This window comes from Semicossyphus pulcher, unplaced genomic scaffold (assembly GCF_022749685.1).
Source record: "Semicossyphus pulcher isolate SPU_LCO1_2020_fin unplaced genomic scaffold, fSemPul1.0.p SCAF_11, whole genome shotgun sequence".
Taxonomy (NCBI): Eukaryota; Metazoa; Chordata; class Actinopteri; order Labriformes; family Labridae; genus Semicossyphus; species Semicossyphus pulcher.
In genome coordinates, this window is record NW_027211615.1 from 22,337,066 (window position 1) to 22,361,399 (window position 24,334).

Consider the following 24,334-nt stretch of genomic DNA (forward strand, 5'->3'; position numbering starts at 1 on the left):
ACACATGCTCAAGTGTGTTTATTTGTTTCATTGTTCATAGTTGCGTAAAGCAAGTTACAATATTAAATGACAGAAGCAAATTAAGAAGATAAATTGAACAGGCTTCCTCAGGCTTTTCTGAGGGAAGACATTTCCCAACAGTTGCACAAATTAAAGAATTAGGGAGTGAAATAAAAAGTTAAGTTTGGGTCAGATAAACAGTACTGGTCATAACTTTTTGGCACTGAATTAAAGTTATAATCTCGAAGATCTCAGTTTTGTTCTCTTTGGCGGCACCTATGGCGATAAACGGTAACTGCGGGAGCACACTTCCCAGATATCCAGACAGTGTCCGCAGATGGCTCGTGTTGTAACTCTTGATTTTCCTCGCTGACGGTCGCTTTCCTTTTTAAATGTTTGCCTTCATCTGAGCGTCAAATTTGTTTATTTTTCTTTGGATTTTCACTTATTTTTGAAGTTGTATCTGTAGTCATCCATCTTTTCTTTGTTTGTTCAGCCATAGTAGATTACTGTTTACTCGCAACACTTGAAGAGACCGGAAAAGCAGCCGCTTAGCTCCGCCTACCCTCTCTGGCAGACCAACCACTGCTGGCTGATGGAAAACGCGTCACTATCTGGGCGCCGCTTGGGATGTTTTCCGCAAAAGTCGCACCAGACACCCAGTCTGTAATACTGCAAAGGCTTTCATCAGTGGGCCAAAGGCTCAATCACCATTGTGTTTACCTCATTCGGCAATAGATAGAGACTTAACAGACATTTATTTTAATTAAAATCTTCGACATTATTACTTTTAGTGAGGGGATCTGAGTATGTTCACTGCATCACTACAGTTACTTCCCAAAGCAGTGGAATGCTTCCAACAAACTGAACCTCAAGTGGGAATGTTCAAGAGTGGAATAATAACACACACAGGAACACAAACTTATAACCTCTATAATTAGTCAGCGCTATTGACTATCTGCACTAATGAGTGAGAGACAAACACACACTCTCTTCACTATTTTCATTGAGCTGCAGCGGCTGGAAAACTGCCCATGCAGCAGGACAAATGTAAATACACTGAACATCCATTATCAGGACTTCAGTCTGTTCCTGTAAAATACAGACACGCCCTCGGCCCGCTCCTCACCTGTGGACGTAGTGTAGCTGGTGAACAGAGTCGATAGCCAGCACCATCTCAGCCAGGTAGAACTTCGCCATCTCCTCCGGCAGCCGGTCCTCAAACTTACTCAGCAGAGTCAGCAGATCCCCACCCACATAGTAGTCCATGACCAGGTACTAGAGAGGCAGGGGAGATAAATGTCAATGACAGGTACTGGGAAAGATATAAACAAAGGTGCATTAAAATAGCTTAATTGAGACACAAAGGTCTTTATAGTGTGAAACAGGGACGTGATTTATGTAGAAGACAATAAAACAAAGTCACACAAGAAAGTCAAAAATACACTGCCCTCCTTTCCCCCACCCTCCTCTCCCTGTTTTCTCACAGTATCATTACTACAGAGGGGGACTGAGGCAGCAAGCGCATAAACGGCTTTTGACTTTTGAGGGTTTTCCTATAAATAGATGTCTGGTCGGGCAGCGGTGTATATTTTTAAAGCTTCGGGGAGTGTCCAGGGTAAAGCATTTGTTGTGAGAATGTGGGAAATGGAATGACAAGCAGTCCTGGCATTTGAACTCAGGGTCACACAGAGAGGACCGACTGTCAGGATGGAGAGAGAACCATTGCCTCCAGCAGCCAATGAGAAGTGAGGAAGAGCTTGGCCAACGACCAGTCAGCAAGCTCCCAAGTCATTCTTTTGGTTTTTTACGTAAATGTTTTCTGGCGGTGTCAACTGCTGATGCCCAGTTTCCTACAATTCTAAGTCATGTTGTGCTTTGTGGTGAGAAGTGAATGTGCTGTTCAGCGTCTGGCAGGTCACCAGCCATCATGCAGAGCTGGTGCTGTATTCTATAAATGAACTGGCCATTGAAATGGTGAGATTAGCAGGTGGAGCTACACAGAAAAAGCCTGTGGTCGTTACTGTGGAAAGTACCAAAGTTTGAATGTGCTGAAAGGTATTGAAGTAAGGTTGGGCGATTCTCCAAAGGGGATCAGATAAGTAAAGGTTGAAAGTTCCTGGAGTAAGGTTAGAAGCATTTCTGGGAACACACCGAGGGTCGTCAGTGGAAAAAACAATCACATGCTCGCGGGTATACGTACACACAAGGGTGGGAGAGAGAGAATGCTATGTTACCAGATTATTGTCGTCCTGGAAGGCGTAGTGCAGGGTGGTGATCCACTGGCAGTCCCCATTAACCAACACATCCCGCTCCTCCCGGAAACATGCCGTCTAAAGAAAGATGCAATAAGGCTTATCATTAAAATGCTGCACATTTTTTAAAGCACGTATGACGTATACATTCAGTATCTCTGCCCAATAGAATTTAATGGAGATGCTTGCTAATCTTTAAGCTCGGTGCTGTCCGGCTGTGCATTTACATTCACGTAGGTAACCTGGGTGATGTCAGCTTTCTGCAATAACACATAATGTAAACAGGAAACCCCTTCAATGAATGAAACCTGATTAGACAGAGGCAGGACATCTACAATATAACCATGATTGCATCCTGAAGAGTTTGGAAACGGTAACTATGACAACAGTGAGGAAACAAAAATCCAACACTTGAAGTCATTTTAAACTAAATCAATATAATATCTGATTAAATAAAACAGAAACTAAATAAGAATACATTTCCGCTTAAATGTTTAAAAATAAAAGTCAGGCACACAGAGGAAACAATGTGTGGTATCTCTCAGCACACATTGACCACTCACTGATCTGTCAGCCCATTGCTCTGACCACTAAAGAAAGTAAAACTCCTCAGGCTACAATGTCTTGCATAACTCATGGACTTCAAATATGGCCGCCTTGGTTTGAAAAGAAATCTGATTGCTGATGAGGTCAGGATAAACCAAGGCTGCAGGTTGTAAACACGTTTTGTAGTAACAATGTTAATGCATGATCTCCAGCTTTAACATGGTGACCTGTGACCAGCTGTCTCCTGTGCATGCAGCTGTATTGCAGACGGAGGTTCCTCATAAATTCTCTACACCATTCCTGGTAAGTATGCTACTGTTAATTACTCCACCCATCATTTTAAGTACATTTTCTATATTACTTTATAATGTAAATCAACAACACAATCAACACAAAGCATCTTAAAAGGCAGTATCTAAAGCACTTGTACGGTTCATTAATCTCCGTCTGCATGCTTAGTGCGCACTGTCTACAGTACATCTGCTGCTCTACATTGTTTTCCATGTCCATGCGTCCGCGCACACAGCGGGGACCAGTTCTGGCCTGTGACGTATGAGGCATGAAGACTGAAGACCCAGGGGATCGACAGGAATGTCAGACTGTCAGGAAGAGGTCGCTGAAAAAAAACATGCAGCTCGTGCAGCTCAGGCAGAAACATGTTCTGCAAGCATATATCAATACAGGCCTGATTTGAGTGCTAAATTATTATTTTCCCTCTGCGGCTGCTCTGGCCCAGTATCCAATACCAGTACCAGAGCTGGTCCCAAAGAAAGTGATGCTCACCTCAGCTCGCTTCAGCATCTCCCACTTGTTGAGAATCTTCATAGCGAATACCTTGTCTGTGTTCCTCACTTTAACGACTGCAACCTGCAGGAAAAAAAAGAGTGTTAAAAAGCAGTTTTACTTGTTTTTCATAACAGCAATGCAAAAAAAAAATATGAAGCTGTTAAAACATCGGGGCAGGAAATTAACAACTTTATTTTATATCTTATTCCTGCAGCAACAGGAAGAGGAAGCACAAGAAGAGTACGATGATAATTCATGCGGAATCAAATTTCACAGCCCCGCAAACAACAAACTTCTTAGACAACAAAAAAGCTCCTTCATGATTAACAAGCCATTAAAATTTCGTCCAAAATAACTATAAGAGTTGAACAATAAAAGAACGACAGGAGGATCATCATCATTAGAGTAAGCACCCATGAACTGCAGTGTCTCCAAGAGTCAAGAAACGTTAAAGAAAACAGCGGCCCACAGGAAAGAGGAAGAGGAGACAAAGATGAAAAATGTGAGAATGGCAAACCACATTAAAGAAAAGAAAAAGCTGAGGTAAAGAAAAAAACTGCAATGTAGAGAATAAGAGAAGGCAGTGGAGGGGAAGGGAGGATCACAGACAGGAAGTGACTATGGATACTAAAGTGCTGACCTAAAAGGCCAACAGATGCGCTCCACCTGGATCCACAGTAACACTCTTTGAACACATACACACACAAACATACAGCTGGACACTTAAATATGATTTAGCTTCCTCTTTGCAGGGTCTGCAGTTAAGAAAAAACGTCAAGTAAAAAGGAAACTCATTTCTAATTGCTGTATCCAGTAATGTGGAAGTGGAAATAAATCAGTGGTGAAAGGACAGATCTTCTCTGAAGGAAGTCGCTGAGAAAGGATTATTGATGTGGCCCTTACTTTGAAATACCAAACAACTCCAAACAAGTGTGTTTGTCTTTAACTATCAAAACAAGAAGCAGCTGTTAAAAAAAATCAGCTAACTTTATTTAACCCTTGCATGCATGGCTTCCACTGCAGATATTTGTAAGGCATTTTGAACAATTTCTCTACAGTACAATGTCCAAATCATAGGCTGTGTAAAAAGATGGACGACATGACAGCGCCCCCTGCTGACTGGCTGCAGTATAGGTCATAAAGCCCGCCTCCTCCATGTTAACAGATGGGACATGAGTCAAACTATAAAATCAAAATACACGACAAATAAATGTTTCTCAAACATGGTTTCTGTCATTATAGTTAGTTCTTATCATGCTGATTTATATCCAAGTGTTCAAGTTTATTATTAGTTATATGATGCTGTCAAAATGATGATTGACAGCTCTGTTGACAAATACGGCTCCGGCAGCCGATCTGTTCCGGATTAGCAGAGTGGAGGAGGAACGGCGAGAGGAGACGTAACTAAAACAATCACTGCAGTCTTCGAAGTTTACATATCTGTGAACGTTAACCTCAGACCAACTAAAGAAACTATTGCGGGATCTTTGCTTTTGTTTTTGGTAAGTTAAGTGTGTGTTTTGGTTAGCGGAAGTGGCTACGGTCGCTTCACCCTCCAATCTCTACTGCACAACTCTGGCTCCAAATGACGTCAACATTGCAAGATGGCAGCGCCTATCACGGGGGATATTTTGGCATCAATTCCATACAATGGGAGCAGATGGCAACGTGTCGTCCATCTTTAAATTCAGTAATTGGTCCAAACAGTCAGATATGGGATCCGCAAAGCAATATTATCTTTGTAGTCATTTTTGAGAAACTACATCCTGATTCAAACTGGCACAGGGGCTGGAAGAGGAGCTGCACCAAGTGTCTCAGGAGTAACTGTTAAGTCCTTTTATTCTCCCTTTATTCAATTCCCGGCTGTGTCCCCTGATGATCATGAACCCACACACAGACATAACAAAGACATAAAGTTGTTATCACACAACACCTCTACACACGTACGACCTACAATAACTAACAATCAAGAGTAAGGTTCAAACTACATGATTAACTGCTTTTAACCCCTTGATAATAAGACCCCGCACTGTCAAACCTTTCTACTAAAATCTCACAAACTAAAACGATATTTAAACCAAATCAACCTGTTTGAGAAAAAGACACTGCTCAGGTTTTCACACTCTCCTTTTGTGTTTCTCATACCCTCTTGTACCATCTTAACAACATAACAACTGCCAACTTTCCCCTCCCTGATAATTGCTGAACAGTACCATGACAAGCTTCCCCCGGCTCTGCCTTCACATTTGGCCAAAAAAGGAGCTGCACGAGCTGCTGCGACAAACCACAGCAAGCTGAAAGCCAAAGCACATGTTCACGCAAGCTTACATCCTGCTGGATTACTTTTGACATCTTTTAGAGTTCTGTAATATTCTGTTAATCTTAAAAGCAGAAATTCATTTTCAAGTTGGCCTTTTGCATACAATAAATATGCATGAATACAAAAGGGAAAAAAATACGCCCAAGTAAACAGACAGAAAGGAATTTCTAAGTGCACTGGACACCCACACACACACACACACAGATGAAAAGTGAAACAAACACAGACGTCCCATGCGACAGAGGGGTCTGTAGTCTATTAAATGAGCCGGGGAATGCTGCTAATGCAATACAATGATAACATTCCTGCAGTGTTTGGATTTCCCCTAGTGATCCCTCACCAGAGGAAAGGAGGAACGAGGAGGAAGAGAGGAGGACAGGGGGGAGTGCAGCGTTCTTGGCCACTGCTGGATGTTTTTCTCCTTTCCTGCATCTCTTTTCTTCTCCCCACTGTTCCTTCCCTTATCTCTTCCTGCTGGTCAAGCCGTGTGTCCACTACAGGGCCGAGGAAAGACGGAGCACAGCATTTGCTTCGCTGTTCCTGTTTATAGTCATGGATTATGTTTTGTCCTTTTGTGCTGCTACTGGAGACAATTTGCAATGTAACAATGTTACAATTTCATTTAGCAGACGCTTGTTACTAAAGGACTGGACAGGCTGAAATCAACCCATCAAAATGAAACAGAACTGACAAAGCAGACAGCCAAGGCAAGATCTATAGGCTGAGTACTGCTTTGAAGATGTGTTTTTGACCCAATCAAACAAGCAGTACAATTATGTCTAACACAGACAGATGGTCCATGACTCAACAACAATTATATTGTGATGACAAACATCTTAAGCAAGACAAGTCGTACAAGCAGAACTCACAACGGAGTTCTAATGGGAGCATCCTCAGAGGCAGTACACACTTTATTCAGCCGACAAGCCTCACAACGTCGCACACCTCGGCCATTTCTCTGCCCGCTGCTGACAATGGGAAGAATCAAAACATCCTGCGCTCAGGCTCCATCGCCTTCCTTTCTGACTAAAGCATTTTGTTCTTTACTTTTGTTTTCCTGTGTCTGTCCACCTGGCTCCGTCTGTATCTTTGTCTCTGCCGGTCTCTCTCCATCTCTGTGACTCTCTGTTCCCAGTTCTTAGTCAGAGGTCCGCTCACTCACAACCAACAACAAAAAAAAATCATCTCCCCAATTTTTCATGAGGCCAAAACATTTTCTGTGTTTGACAATTCTAGCCTGAGGTCAGGTGACTATTCAAACTTCTGTCCAACTGGAACACAGAAAGACTTGCCAAAAGCCATTAAGACAAACGGCAGTTGTGCAACACCTCTGAGGTGTTTTAAGGTAGCAGCACTAACAAACCTGTTTAGAAATCGTTGAAGTCAGACTGCTGTTAGTAATTGCTTGAGATATACGAGTGTATTTTCAGTCAGTGCCATTTAAGGTTATTACAACACCTGAATTTTAAACCTTAATATGATTCTAGTGTTAAAATTATAGCTTGATACCTTGAAAAAAAAGGAGAAAGATTTAAATTAAACTGACATTTTTTGTTTCTTATGCCGTTAAAGAAGTCATCGAACACATACTAGCACATTTGCAATGTTAATAGTAAAGGCATAAGGACTATGCACACAGAGGGCCGGTGCCTGTACCTGCAGAGGGCCTGCCTTCTACCTGTTTTTTCTGATTTCCTTATTCATTTACTTTGTTCAGGACAATTCTGGGCACTGAACTATTGGCAGGAGTGTGTAGCCTTGGGTAGAAAACCTGGTTGTAGATTGTTTTTTATAGTTTCAATACTTTTGATACTGTCAATTAGGGCTGCACAAGTAATCGAATATTAATCCCAATCATGATTTCGGGTTTCTCACGACTAAATAATTGATTGACGGCAACGCTGACATTTAAAAAGTGTGCTCCACCCATAGAAAACTTCCCCAGGGGGTGATGGAGGGGTTTGGTCTTCACTTTTTGGGGAGCCAGCATGTCATGTCATGAGCGCCTATCTTGCAGCGGCAGTTAAGAGTGGAAGAATGATCACCAGAGACCGGTGTTTCGGTGCAATAAGTGACCATGTTAACTGGAGACTTTCAGCCGAATGCATCTGTGGTTGCCGTAGTTACAGCAGCTGTTGAAAATGGGAAGAAAATACGTAGGTGACCTCGTGAATGAATCTATAAAGTGTTTCTGCAAACGTTTCATGCAGGCTACCAACGCTCAGTCACGTTCTGAACACTGCTTGTTGTTACGCTAAAACAGGAAGAGAGTGAGTCACTCACTAAACTGGAACACCGTTCTCCCCAAAACGGCTCGTCATTGGGTTCTTTGGAAGTATTTCGAGTTTAGGGCAAGTGATGTTGAGCAAGAAACAATAATATGCAAGAGTGCATGAAGCCAGTGTCTGCACTTGTTCAACCACCTGAAAAAAGTGCAGCGTGATGAGTGTACAATATGAAGGCCAAGAGAAATAACGTCGCTACTTGTTTTGCACTAAGTCAGACATCCATAACAGCGCGACCTCCTATCCACACAACTCCCAAAGACACACTGAACTTACCAATGACGCACCAATGCAAAGGTGCGCCAAATTTAGGTAAAGGACCTAATTTTCAAGACAAGAGAGAGATCGTGTGAACAAAGACAAAAAGTTGTAATTATGCAGCAAACAACAAGTCGTGGCCAGTTACAGATAATGGTGCAATGTGTGACACCAAACAGAAGGTGTGCAACTGCTCTTTTAGCTACTTAACCCTCTGACACAACATGACAACAAGCTTTGGTTTATTATACCATTGCAGAAAGATCCACATTACAAAACACAGGGCAGGGTTGTTTCTATTGAGCAATTAAAAAGTGGAGCCACATGTGGGACAACAATGGTTTCTCTAATTATTCTGTCGTGTAAAACTTGCACTAGCACAGCTGACTTGCACTGGAATAGCACCACAAGGTAGCACCATTCGTGATTCACGTCACATTGCTGAGCAGAACAGGCCTAAAACACACACACAGACACATGACTCACACATGCACATACCAGCACTCCTTCCAGAGGCTCAAGTGAGCACGTTTATATTTTGCCGTGATGTGGCGGTACTGCAGCTACATGCAGGCAGGCAGGTGTGCCCACATCTATCTCCATCCATCAATCTATCTTTCACTTTGTTGGTTGCTCTCCACGCCTATCGGAGGGTTTAAAACTCAGGAATTCTCTTACTTGTTTGTACAGATGTGGAATAACAGTTTGAGAGATGAAATGTTCAGCAGCGTGGAGCATGGCTTGAGAAGACCCATCCACTTTATCTGATTGTCTCTAAAGGGGCAAAACAATTCGGCACCATGGTGAAGACTGTCAGCAGATGTGATGTAAGGTCTTTGCAGGACACTGACATTATGCAAGCGACTTGGCTGAGGACCACAATACCTGTCCCTCCAACATTCCCCAGCTTTGACATCATTACCTGAAACCGAGTGACAAAAGTATTTCAACCTCCCTACAGGCACATAAAAGCAAAACACTATATACAAGCACATGTAAAGCCCGCCTTTACATGGTTTCAGTGGCAAGCCAATTCATTTACTGTTCAAGGGTTAAGTGTAAAGAAGAATTCAAAGTTTTCTCCAAGCTGCAAGTAGAGTCATGCTCCTGCAGAAGACCAATAGTACGCAGCGCAGCTGGAATGCAGCAGAAAGTAATCTGCTATCAAACACAACAACACTCCTGCCGTTAATAACACCGCTATAAGGCCACAAGAGAGGATAACCTTTTACTGGCAGGTATTATCTAAAGAGCTCACTGTAAATCTTTCCCAGAAACAGAACTTCCAGATTTGGAGCTTCCTCCTGTCTAACCAGACAACTTCGACAAAATACATACATTGCAGATGATGTATTTATGAGAAAACTCCAAGCTAACCCATAACACCTGTTTCTTGTACAAAAGAGAAAAAGGGGAAACCCCAAATTGCAGGTTCTCATCTCGTAAGGTAATGGATTGCTGATGGTTACGTTGAGTGGTAAAAGCAAAGTGTGTATTACCTCTCCGAAGGCTCCTCGTCCAATCACCTTCAGGATCTCAAAGTCTTCCTTGTGGAGGCGCATCTGCTTCACTTTGGAAGTGAAGGGTTTAGCTGTAGAAAAAAAGAAGACAGATGTTAAATAGTGTCAAAGTGATGCATAATAAGCAGAAGACGGTACATTTTTTAATTGTGGATTCACAGAATGAAACAGGAAAGTGCATCCAGGTAGAGAGGGATCTTTTTTCAGCAGCATTCGATTCTTGCATGAAATAAAAATGGTCTCTGCTAGCGTCACAGCATTTTATACCAGAGGTTAGTTACCAATTGGACAAATGTTTTAGTCATTAAAGCTCCTGTGAGGAACTTTCTGTTTGTGTTGATTTTGGCGCCCCCTGTGGACAAAGCCGTACCTCTTATCTCTTTGCTGATTTTGTCCTGTACATGCTTAAATTGTGGTTTTTAACAAATAATCTCACCCTGCTTTCTTTAACAGTCATATGTATCACTTAAAATTTCTACCCTGGAAAATGTAAACAAAGGCAGCGTGCAGTTAATCGCTTCGTCTGACACCTACCCCCCCCGCCAGCAGTTTATGGCATTAAAAATAACTTTATAGAAATAATCAATCTTCTCGCTGATGGTCTGGTTTGCTTTTGTAGGTCATAGAGAGTCATCAGAATTTATTCAGGCTCTCTCCTTTCATAAGCAGCAAAAAACTCCTCACAGGAGCTTTAAGGCACTGAGTTGAAGTTACTTAAAATAACTTGTATCTGTGGCTGTGATCGGACCAACGCTGGTAAACGTTCGTACCACTTCTGCTAAACTATTACCTGGAGTAAAACTAGGGGTGGGACGAAATATCAGTATCGCAATATATCGTCGTCCTGACTGGTGTGATACAACTATCGTGTTGCTGGCGCCAAATAGCACTCTTAACCAAGAAGAAGAAGAAGAAGAAGCCAATTCAAATCATTTTTTTTGTGTAAAAATCTGTGAAACTGACACCTAATTGCAGTGAATAAACAAATTAATTCTGCACTTCACCTTTTCAGGGGTATTTTGTATTCTTTAGTTAATTAGATATTGTGATGTATCATTATATGGTTGTCTTGCAATACATCAGATATCGCAGAAACGCTGTATCGTGATGTTATCGTGGGCCACGTATCACATATCGTTACCCTGCGATTCCCACACCTAAGTCAAACCTTCACTATAACTGACACGTCCTCTTCAAGTAGAATCTGTGTTCTAAATCTGTAATCATACTGAGATGAAAGGATTCAAGTCTTTTCTGTGTCAGTAACTCAAAGTGAGAAAAAGGTCCCCTTATCCTCTGACCCAGGCTTATGGACACATACTATGTGCTAACCCACTAGCGACCCACACAGTTCCATACCTCAATAAAGGCTACCATAACATTCTAAATGTATGTATATCATATTATTGGTGACCAGTGACCACCTGTATCTCTGTATAGCACATGACGCCGGACACAGAGAGGCTGGATGATAAAGCGAGCCATTGTTCCGCCTGCAGTTATAGTTCCTGGTGGAAAAATTGCTTGGGAGGGATCTGCGAGGGTCACCAGCGTTCTCTCACAAGGCCACACAGATTCCATCTAAGGCTAACAAAGTCAGCATTTCCCTCATTTGTGGAGAGCTATTCAACCACTTCCTGGTTTACATGATCCCAGCAGGCAAAGGATAACCTGGACTGGCTGCAAGTTCACTAAGGTCAGTCTAATGGTTACACTGATTTTTTGATAACACGAGGAAGTATAGCATAACTTTCTGTTTTGAAAACTGCCTGTCATCACATAAGTAGCTCTTTACAACTGCGAGGTTAGCCCACTTTAGCATGATTAGCATACAGACAAGCAAGAATTCACATACACATACTGTAACATACAGACTAAATGTACATACAAGCATCCTTCTTAGTTTTGGGCTTCTCCTGTGTGTCCAGCAGCCAAGTTGACACGCTCTAGCCCGCCTGCACTCCCTCACTAGCAAAACATCGTGCTAAACTCATCTTGCTGTCGTGACTTTACTTCTTGTGTTGAGGAAATCAACAATCCCCCACTGAGAAACTGAAGAATGTCTGCTGGAATAAAACAAACAGGTCACTCAGAGCTCAGCGAGCTTTTACTCTCACACTCCCGCCCGACTCCAATCACAGCTGACCTGGCCTGCTGTGACCGCAGGGGAGGGAAAGCAGGGACTGGTGGAGTGTGCCATGCCCCGGCGTGCACTACTACTGAGCATGTGCACATGTAAATACACAGGCAACTTAGCTAAAGAACTGAGGATTGGAATGGGAACGTGTGTGAAAATACTTGGTGTATATGTCTGCAAATCATTTACAGAGCAAGAAGACCAGTAAGATTAAAACTATTCCTTCTGTTTGGGAATGAAGCAATGACCAGGACACCGCCACAAGTCTGCAGAAATGATGATGAACACGGCTGTGACAAACAACTCAATTGGTCTCCCTTACAAAGTTTCCTTTGGTCATCATTATCTAAATCATATACGAACAATTTCCAACAAAAATAAAAACAGAGAGGGACGATGATTCATGGCATGCTGACCTGGAAAGACCCAAGATGCATTGTTAAAAACATCGGATCCAAACAGCAGTCACTTTGGTACAGACGGCTGGTTGGCAAAATACACTCTCTTAATTTAATTTACTGCACAAAGTCGGCCACAAAACCCGTCTACATCCATTAAGACGGGATCTCCATGCATATAAAAATACTTTGCTTCCGTCAAAGAAAACTTGGAGAAATCACCCTTCAAGTTTCATAATATCTTTGATTGAGGACAGGCTGATTGCTGGTTGGCTTCCAACACGGCTGGCAGACAAACTAGTCAGATTTACCAGCATTTGGCTCGGTGCTGGTGGTAATTTCCACCGCACATCCAAATCTTTTAGCTGCATCTCTGCCAGAGCGCTCTGCTTAAACCGGCAACTCTAACCTGACGTGGAACGTCTGCAGGGAAGACAAAGCAGCAGGATAATCCATTTGACATCATATTATTTCTTGCATTGAAGCCATATAATTTATTTTTCAGTACAAAACAAAAAAGCAAAAGTGAAATAATAATATGGCTGTTTTCCACTGTTTAAGAGTAGAGATAGACCGATATGTTTTTTTCAGGGCCGATACCGATTATTAGTAGTCAAGGAGGCCGATAACCGATATTTGGAGCCGATATTCATTAGCAGTAAAAGTGAAAATATTGGCGTCAAAATTTTGAATAATACAAACTCCAACACTTAACTCTGTTTAAATGCCTTTAAGCATATGTTTATTAAACAAACAAACAAAAAGCGCAGGGAGTTCCCAGGGTCAGCAGCATCTCTTATAAAGTTAACTGAAAATTTAGATAAATAAATAAATAACTTCCTGAAGTTTTATAAAGTAAATAAAACAAAGTTAAATCAAATTTGCAAAGAAATGAAATCTCATCGGCCGTCAGATTTAAAAAAAAATTAATTAAAAAAAAAAAAAAAAGAATGCCGATATGCGTCAAAATGCCAAATATCGGCGCCGATAATCGGCCCGGCCGATAATCGGTCCATCCCTATTTAAGATTCTTGACAGATTCGCCCTTAAAATCGTTTACCAATGCATTCTTAAATACAATGGCTGCTCAAGAAGTATACCTGTTTTTTTAAGTCTTAGCAATCCTCAGCATCACATGCTTATTGTTAAGTAAATGAAAAATGTCTTTTATATAGAGGTCACACAAGTGTTATTTTGTCAAGCATAGACAAAAGTATTTTTTATTAATCAGAAGAAGCCAAAATGTCTTAAATATGATGACAAAGCTTGTTAAACTGGATGAAAGATCCATACCCGTCCAATAGCCTTTATGGACAGCTTTCACTGAGGCTAGCCCTATAAATATTTACATTAACTATTCATGTGTCCCATCCATATCAACACAAAGGGAATGGTTACAGTAACTGATATAGACTACATTTTAGAGACACGTCTTTGGACACTGCTGCTGCTCCTAATTCAGCTGTCATCCCATTTCTCGTATTAATCTTCTAAACCGATCTGACAAAGCAGGCCGGGTCACCGATAGATCTAAAAGATATGTCTAAAGGTTAGCATACATGCGGTTGTAACTCTTAATTATACGAGCCAGAGCTAACAGGGTGGCAGGCCGGAGAGTCAGGCTAGCTGAGAGGGAGCAAACACTGATTAGTAGCTGCATGCTGACTCAGGAGCTCCGCTAAACCAGCCACATGAGAAATGTCTTTCATCTCTGAGCCAGGAGCCCACAGGCCCTGTCCACAACAAAGCACACATAGAAACATAGACACATACAAATATGTGCACGCAGCGAGATCTAGTTCCCTACATCTACATCTGACACATAATTGGTGACTATGTCTTGGAAGAAACACCACAACCAAAGAGATTGTATTAATTGCTTTTTCTGGAGAGGCAGTCAGCGGCCACCTCTCCAACGGCAACAGGTAGTTTATTGATACACAAAGAAGGTATTACCGTGAAATTACGGGCTGCAATTCATAAATAGATTTCAACAGTGTGTACCCGAGTGTTTTTGAAATACTAGGCCCTTATGTCCGTGTGCAGGGTCAACATATAAAACACCCTTGCCCACACAAAAAGCGCCTGTACTCAATGAGCTCACCCACATTTACACAGGGATCAATGTGTCTGTACTTTCCCCGCAGCAGAGGTGGATTCATACGACTTACAGCATTCCCTTTTTACAACAGAGAAAAACATACCATTCAGTTCGCTCATACATCTAAACTTGCTGGCAAAATATACAGGTAGACCTAAACATAGCAACCGTTGCTATGACGAGGTGTGGTAGGAACCCCTGGCGAGGCTTACGAAGGTGATGATCCAAGTATGACTGGGGCTCATTGTTTTCAGAGGGTTTTGCAATGTGTGGGCCAAGATTGGAAAAAGATGACATGTCAGTCACATTAGCATACTGCATGCTTTGTGGGGAACGGAGCGCACAGACACAAACACAAAAACATTAAAGTACTCGCATGTAGCATACTTGCAAAATAACACATGTTCAGAACAAGGCCTTAGGATGCAGTGAAACTGGAAAAACACGAGTGACGCCAGCTAATCCACATAGCCAGACTGGTTTAGCCCAAAATGTTGAGTGCTTATCAGGCCCATCTCCCTCCATACCAACAAGAGAAGTCGGAGCCATTTCTGCGTGAAACTTGGTAACTACAGGCAAGTGTGTTCACTTAGCAGCCGGCCCACAAATGATATGCTCGGTACTCACAACCGGCCTCAGCCTGGATCTCGTCCACGCTATGTCTCCAGGGTGTGTTCATGTGAAATTTGTCAGTGTGTGTCTGTATTTGTGTTTCAAGTATTACAATGTCTGTTTCTGTGAGTAACTGAAAGCTGGGTGTAACTACGCTATGTTCTGTAATAAAAGTGACTTAATAAATATGTATGAGTTCTTTCACAACCCTAACCCTTTTTTCCACGTTGTTCAATTTAAAGTTTTTAAAACAAAAAGGAGCTAGTGTAAGTATTGCGCCACATTGCAAGTATGCTGACTGTTAAGGGATTGTTGTGGGTGTGCTTCATGTTCTGTGTTCTTCAGTGCAAAATGGCAACACCCACTTCTTCAGTCAATATTTCAGCAAAACAAACGTATACAGTCACCTGATGCGTAATACTTTCCCAGAGTGTCAGAGCACATGTGTGTGACACCCTGCACAGGAAGTGATACAACGGTGCCTTATCAACGTATTGCTAATTTATTTTTTTGTCTTTGCCTGAATAGTTGGGGGTTAACTATGGCTGCACAATACTCTGTCTTACATATTGCAATTTGGAATAATATGTGAAGAAATTTATAATTCTAGAGACTTTTTTTGACGGCCTATTTTGCAGTTAATATTCCAGAATTTCAGCCACATAGAAAAACGATATATGTGTCTTTTCATTTCATTCATGTTGAATGAAATAACTTTAGAATACGCTACACGAAGAAGCCAATATAGGTCTAAAAAAGAATATAGAATAGACCTGACAGACCTGTCACAAGTGCTCAGCGGCTCTTTGCAAAGTTGAAGCCATCCAACCCATCGGGACAACTTGCAAGTTACTAACATTTTTCCTCAATGAGGCAGCTTCCCGGGGCTTTTATTATCTGGTTCTGGAGCCACACTTATGATACGATACTTTATGGTCCCCTTGAGGAAATTTGTCTTGGACTCCAACGCTGCGCACACGTCGCTCCAATCACAGTAGGGTCAAGGGACAACCCACATGTACACAAGAGTACATCGACACAGGAACTGAAATCCCGGATGACAGTTTCACAGGCCGTGTGGAATTTCAAATGATGGGTCGCACTGTGCCGTTGTACGTTTCCGCCTGTCCATCTCCATGTTTTAACAGTGGAGGCAAAGGCTGTATGTTTATATTTAAGTTCTCTTTGCAACACGTATTTAAATAAAAACAACAGTCTATTCAATACGCCATTACTTTCTTTTATTATATATTTATCTGGCATATTTTCCCATTTGATATCTTTATCTGCCAGACAACTACACGTGATACCTGCGAAATGCTGGTCGATACCAGCTAAAAAATACTTGTATTATTCATGTACAGGTTTTACAATGAATGGTCATATTTTTTTATGATATGGGAATTTTTTGTTTCAACAAAACAAACCCTGCTTCTATCACTCTTGGTGTAGCCGTCTTGAAGCGACCATGACACGAACAAGTGGGGAGAGAGCATGTTGAAAGACAACTGGGAAAAACAACACATTTATTAATACATTTACAAATGGGTTTTGTATCGCAGTTATTTAATGGACATGTAACCTACCATTAATGGCGGTCAAATGGATGTTTAATCTGCACAGTGCGCGATAAAGAGGGCCCCCGGCGCAGCTGAGGAGACAAATCTCTCCAACTCAAGCAAAAAACGAATTTATTTATTTGCTGGCAGGATATGTGCGGAGGATATGTGCGGATAGATCAGGTGATATTAATATGACGCACCCTTAAATAGATTAATAATGAGAGGCTGTAAATTGTAAACTCCTTGCTTACACAGGAGAACTAACACATTTGTTCTCACTGAAGCGTAGCGAATCTGTGCTATTTGCCAACCTGGGTGTCACAACATGGTCCATCACAGGTACAAACAAATTAGTAAAGTCACAACCTCGGCTTGAATAAATGAGAGCAGCGCCTGAGCTTTGGGAGGCTCAAACTTCCAATAAAAAAGTTTTTTTTTCTGGCTTGGATTCTTAAACACTTCAAGAGCAGTCTGATCTTTAGGAATAGCAGCATATGAGACATGTCGGAGGACCGGGGACAATAAAATGATGAGAGAGACAAAACATGAGACTTACAGACAAAAGAGAAAGGAATGGAAAAAGCCATCAAGTTCAGCTCATGGAAGAAAATGGGATTGGGCAAAAGGGAGAGAAAGCGAGAGAGAAAGAGAGAGAGAGAGAGAGGAGTGACAGACTGAGAACACAGTCAACAGCTGAGCCGGTTACAGTAAGTGTCCAACCCTTACACCAGCATCCAGCTCCAACCCTAACCCCAGTTCCAGAGTGGGACGGAGGGACATCTGGAAACCATAACGGGGATTATTTACAACCACAGTGAGGTAACAACACAAAAATGTCGTTTGCAGGATAGACAGGGGAGGCAGAGAGAGAGACGCAGACAGAGAGAGAGAGAGGCTTTCCAGGATATGACATGTAGAGGGAGAATGGCAGAGAGTTGACTAAGAGACCTGGGATGGCCTCGTATTCCAACTGACCGTTGCAGAACTGTTGGAGGGGGTGAACGTATCACAGCTCATAAGCTGGCTGGGAGTTTTCCTACATGGTACAAACTTAGCTGAGGAAATACTCTGCGTTATAAAAAGGGACCAAATGATACATCTGAATAACTCTGCCAGGGTCATAAATGGTCTACGCTGCCAGGGATACAAGAGATCGGGGATACAAGCGGCTGAAATGAGTTTCCCTGGGAGGGTGTCCGGGCTCAGCCTCAGAGATAGGGTAAGGAGCTCGGAGATCCAGGGGGAGCTCGGAGTAGAGTCGCTTCTCTTTCCCATCGTAGGGAGCCAGTTGAGGTGGTTTGGGCATCTGGTTAGGATGCCTCCTGGACGCCTCCCTTTGGAGGTTTTCCGGGCACGTCAAACTGGGAATAGTCTCCGGGGCAGACCCAGAGCTCACTGGAGGGATTATATATCCCGTGTGGCCTGGGAACGCCTCAGAATCCCCCAGGAGGAACTTGAAAACGTTGCTGGGGAGAGGGACGTGTGGGTCACCTTGCTGAGCCTGCTGAGCGGAAGATAGCGGATGGATGGATGGGTCATAAAAGCCAGTCGTGACTATGGGCCAGACTTCTTTCTGATTTATATTAAAGTTGATGCATACATCTGATGGGGAACATGTACAGTCGCGATCTATGGCAATCTGGCATTTAGAGGTCCTTTTTTAAAGGTCACAGAAATGTACCAACTTGCAGTTTTTCTGTAGTCACATGGTCAGAGCCTTTCCTGCATCATGCTGCCTGCCAGGCTGTCTGTTACATTAACATCTGATTCAAAATGGTGTGTGACATTTCAGTGCCACTGTGTCAGCAGATACACCAAAGCCAACTTAAGCTGTACCCACCAGTGGCTGTATAATTTTCCTGCTACAGGAAGTTCTCTCCCTTAAAATTGGGCGATTGGTTCAGGGTTGATACCAATCAAAACTACCTCGCTGTCACATAAGCGATTTACCTGTTTATTTGCTATTTTTACAAAAAATAGAAAAGGTTCCAGACTTGTTCTGTTCCCTATTTTTTTCTCAATAAAAACAAGGAATTGGTCTCCTAGAAATAACAGCTGCCTCATTACAGAAAGTGCTTCCTGGTTAAATAAAGGGGAAATAAATTCCAAGTAAGTGCAGAATAAATAGCGCACCAAGATCATCAAAGGAAATGTGTTTGATTCTAATAACCTTGTCCTTAAATGGGGAAGTGACTCAGTGCCAGAGGCATTTCAAAAACACAGCCCTTTTAGCGATTCAATTGCAAGTAGCCTAAAAACATCCAGTAAATTACCTAAATTACAGATGGAAATAGAACCAGCCCCTTTATATCACAGCCAGAGGTTCTCGAACAGATGTGTGCAGGGAGGCACAACCAACCCCAATAAAAGATTTTTCCGTGTCTCACTCTCTCACATGACACATGCACAGCTGTCGGATCCCACAAGGCAGTGCCAAGGGGCAGTGACAGGGCCGCAACACAGATTTAGCTTTATATATGATGCAGCTATCAGAGAGGTGGGGGCATCACCATTAAATCATTGATAAGCACCGGAAATTCATTGCAAACAGGGAATCACTCGCGTAGCATGTAAACATGCCTTGGAGCATTAAATTGTATTTAATGCTAGGCTGCACACCAGTGTCACCAGAATTCCCACTGCTGTCTGTCTAACCATCCGCACCCCCTCCGCTCCACCCCAAGCCAACCTCAAATTCCCCTGAATGCCGTCTTCCTTTCACTCCCATGCCTACCCATTTCCCTCTCTTTCCATCCCTTCATCCCTTTCTCGATATTTCCATTCTTCCTCCTCGGTTCTTTAATCTGAAAACTCGCCCCAGCCCCCTTCTCTCTGGGTTTTTTGTCTGGTCTTTTCCCCCCTTTGCTTCACTGCGCTTTCTAGTCCTGTCACACTAATAAGAGGGCAGGGATGGTCAGAGGCCTTAAACTAAACAAGCTGCGCCCCATGGCATTAAAACACACAAACAGGATGTTCCAAAAATATTAAGAAACCACAAACACCAAAGAAAAGGAGGGAGGCAGGGCCTGACAAAACAATAGATCAGATCTGGTGTGTTACGGAGCAGAGGCTGCTGCAGTGAGCGCACACCCAGGCCGGCAACGTGAGAAAATGGGCCTCGGAGGGCTGGGCTACATCAGTCTCTGATGTCTGAGCAGGAAGTGTTCTCACTACTTCAAAGAATTCTCCAGGCCCGAAACATCGTCCTGTTCAACCCACATCGCAAACAAGTTGATTTACACCATTCTGTGTCAACAGTCTCCCGATACCATCTGCAGATAAAAAGAGGAGCCTGCCAGGCCACGTTACCCGCCTTGGCTGGCTTTCCCTGCTGTCTGCCACTCTGTTGGTGGTGGAAGCACCAGGTGCTGCATTGTTCCTCTGTGAGGTACTGATAGTAACAGGACGATGGCTGTGATAAGACAGCAGGGTGTCGGGGAAAAGGATAGTGCGGCACAATACGAGTCACAAGCATATATTATTTTATAATAATATATCAATATCAGATATTATAATAATTAAATAAAGATGATTATATTCTGGGAAACAAACCACGTCTTCAGCATTATTCACCTCAGCAGACGTCTTTAGGTGTTGTGAGCTCCTTTTCTGTTTGTATTGAGAAGGCCTTTGCAATAGGGATAGACCGATTATCGGCGCCGATATTCAGCATTTTGACGCATATCGGCATCGGCCTTTTTTTTTTTTTTTTTTTTTTTTTTTTTTTATCCGACAGCCGACAAGAGATCAATTTAAAAATGGGTTATTTTGGCTCTGGTGCATATGCTTAAAGGCATTTAAACAAAGTTAAGTGTTTGTATTATTCAAAATTCTGACGCCAATATTATCGGTTATCGGCCTCCTTGACTACTAATAATCGGTATCGGTATCGGCCCTGAAAAAACCATATCGGTCTATCTCTACTTTGCAATAGGTAAAATATATGTGAATTGGTATCAGTGCAGATGGATACCCTTACACCGTGCAGTGTACAAGTGAGGTATCAAAGAAAAACTGTATCTTATTGATGTTTAACTGAACGACATGTAAACATATCTAAATATACATGAGTCTGCTAATTAAGTGAGGTGAAATATTTGGATGTAAACAAAAATAATGAATTTAAAATTATGTTATCAAATGTGTGTTGAACTTGTAAACAGTCCTGATTTCTCTGACTCCATCTCCACGTTGGGAGGAGCTGCAGGCTCTGGGGGTGGCCACCTGAGAAACAGACACTGACAGCTGTATGAATCTTCTGCTTTTCCTGCCAGCAGGAACACTTGCTGTTCAACCCCGGGAAACAAACGACTTTATGGCGGCCTCAGAGTGCCTTCGCAGGCTAGGAAAAACACTACAGGGTGGTTGCAAGAGCGAGAGCTAGGAATACCGGGCATGAGCTGTGGGAATGTTCAGCAGAAGGCAAGATTTTCCAATACCGACTGTTTAAAAATCTAAGTTGGCACGGCGCACATGCGAGGCTGTAGCCGCACTGTGGCACATCATCAACTTCAAGCAGCACCTTATAAATTTCAAGATCAGTCAAATGAAAGTCGGCGATCACTTAAACAAAAGTAAGACTTTACTGCAAGCGGTGTTCCAGCAGCAACATGTCACAACATCCTGACAGATATTACAGCACAAGTTTCCTACTGCCTTTTCTGGGCTCATCCTCGCACTCATTTTTTTTCCCCTCTCTGGATGTCAGCACTTGTGGAAAATGAGGGGGGTTGTTACTACGCAACGGCCCTCTGCTTCTGGACTGGTACAGCCCAGCACTGACACTGCACCATTTAAGGGTTTGATTCCCAGCGGGACCACCCCTGCTATAAATGGATCCACCCAAATAAATGTAAGCATCCCCTAGGTGTCTGTTGAAGCCTTAAAAGCAACAGCGAGGTTGAGAGTAACAATAAGGAAATCCTGATAGATCTGGTGTAGATCGAAAGGGAATTTTAGCTTGTGTGTAAAGGAGACAATAAAAGAGAAGGGAGGTGCAGAAGTGGATAGGAAGAGGAGGTGGGAAAGAGGAAAAAACTGAGAAGGGCGAAAGAGCGGGATTGGTTGATGGAGAGAGAAAAGGGAAGGAGGAACATCAGGACGAGAGGATACATCAGAAACATTGATATGTCCATGACAGTTAAACTATCTACTCATGCTGTGCAAAGGTAAACCAGCCACATACTGACACACACACACACACACACACACACACACACTTCCCCCTTCTGTTATCGCTGGAGAAAACAACCTCAGTACATCACAGATGACCCAAGTCCTTTCTATTCAACACTAACATGTGTCAGGCTGTAGGCTCCCTGTGGCAGTATGTGTCATGATGGATGTAACCCAAGATCCTTTTCATTCTCTGGAAACCTGCCTAGCTAGCTATGGGGCTGACAGAAGGACCTGAAGCTATGGCCAACATGGCGGAGACAACTACTAAGAACACTTGGTGTGGGGGCCATATTCCCGAGCAAAAACATAACAAGAGGACCCAGCAGTGGGCCGAAGCAGTGTACAGTTTTCTCCGGTCTTTGCAGAGTTAAGAGCTACAGAGAATAAACAAGTGCAAATCCAAAGATGAAGAAATTTGAAGTGCAGGTGACAGTTTTTCGCTGTGTTTCACAAGCGGGCGGTGGCTACACCCATGTGACCAAAACACTACAACAAAATTCCCGTCTCCAATACAGGTGGTGGCCTCTGCTCTGACAAAAGAAATGGGCAGGCTGTGAAGTTAGCTGACACTGAAATCTGGAGAAAACCACTAAATAACCATTTGCCGTTCCCAAAATAAACGGAGGGGACTGAAGCGCTGCAGCTATATATACACTCTGCTGCAGCCATGCACAACAGACACTTTCTAGGCCGCAGCCAGTCCCCGTCGCTACAAAAAAGACCAGCTTGGCTACTAATTATAACCTCCAGAAGAAAGGTGTCAGTGCTGGGACTTGTAACCAAAAGCATCCTGAAAGTATGCATCTGGTAGCAGCTGGGCGTGTTAGGACGGGCCTCATGTTCAGAGTAAAATACAGATAAATGTGGCCACTACAAAAAAGAATGATATTTCACAGTGAGGATACAGTGGTAGGGCTGGTTGAAAGGCAGAGATCAGATCAGGGCAGGGCCTGGCTCTTCTCCATGTTGTTATTACAGAGAAACTATCAATGTTGACATCACAAACACACAAGATAAGCACACAAGATGCACTGTCTTTGAAAATGTTCCTTCTGGTTGTAATAATAGGTTTTCAATTTTCTAAAAGAACAAACAGCTTTCAGAACAAATAAGGTATCATTAAATAACACGGCACGGCGCTACATTCATACGTTTTCATTCGCTTCGGGTTAACTGGCCGACCAATTAAAGGATCCACCCACAAGTTAACCACCCCGGGGGAAACTCAAGCCTTATCCATTTAGGACTTATCCATGAGCCCTGGCCCAAAGGTGTAAGCTGCGAGAACAAACAGCGGCCGAGCAGTAGCAGGCAGACACCTAGATAACAGTTACGAGACTAATGACCTCACTGATAAGCAGATTGAGTGAGCGTGGGAGGATACAGCGGGATGGGCCCGTTGTTTTGACGAGGACTTGAGACATCTAGGTGACCACAGAGAGACTCTCTCAACAAGCTGATAAACCACAGGCTGCACTTTGGCCTCTTCCACACTGGTGTGCTGGACGGTGTGGACAGTAGCACCAAGCACAAATGACAACTGAACTTCCCTGTCATTACACATACCGGTACTCTACACCTGCAACTTCACCGTGTAGGTCATCGTCACCACAACCTCTTGTATTGTACTTTTCTGCTGGATGAGTCAGTGAGCATAAGGAGAGGTACAGGAGTATGACAAAGAGCCTCTTTTGTAAAAAAGTGTAAGGAGTGTGTTGTGCTCAGAAAATCCTCACTGCATTGATTACTGCACCTGGTTGATTCACAGTCGAGCCAAGTGCCCCAGCTAAGCTATTTGCCGACCTTAAGAACATCATTAAAGTAGTAAATGGAAATGCCTCATTTGTGGCATTTCCTTATCAGAGCGGGGCCGAGTCTTCAGGATAACAGATTTGCACAAATAAGGCATTTTGAAAACAGATGGGAAACCCAACAAAGCAATTAAGGCTAAGTGTCTAGCTACAGGGGCGAAGGCTTGTGGAGCATAAGGAATGTAATTATAAGCTAATATCAGTGGTTGTGGTCTCTTGGACAGGCAGCTACATCAAAACATCATTATGTTTAACCCCAGGTTCAGCATTAGAGACACGGACGTATGAGTCAATTTCACAGTTTGTCATAAAAGATTTTGTGGTTAGGTAGAAAGAGGGAATTAGTTTTTGCACATTTGTGTGTAGGAGTTATTTTGTTATTGCAAGATAAACACAGAGATGGATGTTAATTCTGATGAGCACTGGCACCATGCCCTTAAATTTGGTGGCCAGAGTACCTTTTTGGTGGCCCAAATGTAAACCTAAAGAAAGGGCAATTTGACGCAACTAACACAGCCTTCCTTAACAGTGCTGCTTTCCCACTGGCCAAAAGACCGGCTAACAC

General features: G+C 42.8%; 1 protein-coding gene across 8 annotated transcripts in view; it reads right to left on the bottom strand.

Moving 5' to 3' along the window:
- cdc42bpab (CDC42 binding protein kinase alpha (DMPK-like) b) overlaps positions 1-24,334 on the bottom strand; it is an 82,034-nt gene that overhangs the window by 40,263 nt on the left and 17,437 nt on the right. For all 8 annotated transcript variants that reach the window (XM_069657786.1, XM_069657785.1, XM_069657784.1 and 5 more), the window contains exons 2-5: positions 9,950-10,041; positions 3,585-3,668; positions 2,238-2,333; positions 1,130-1,278 (exon numbers count right to left, since the gene is read on the bottom strand). In XM_069657786.1, the coding sequence (XP_069513887.1) occupies positions 1,130-1,278; positions 2,238-2,333; positions 3,585-3,668; positions 9,950-10,041 (421 nt within the window). The remainder of the gene's footprint in view (positions 1-1,129; positions 1,279-2,237; positions 2,334-3,584; positions 3,669-9,949; positions 10,042-24,334) is intronic.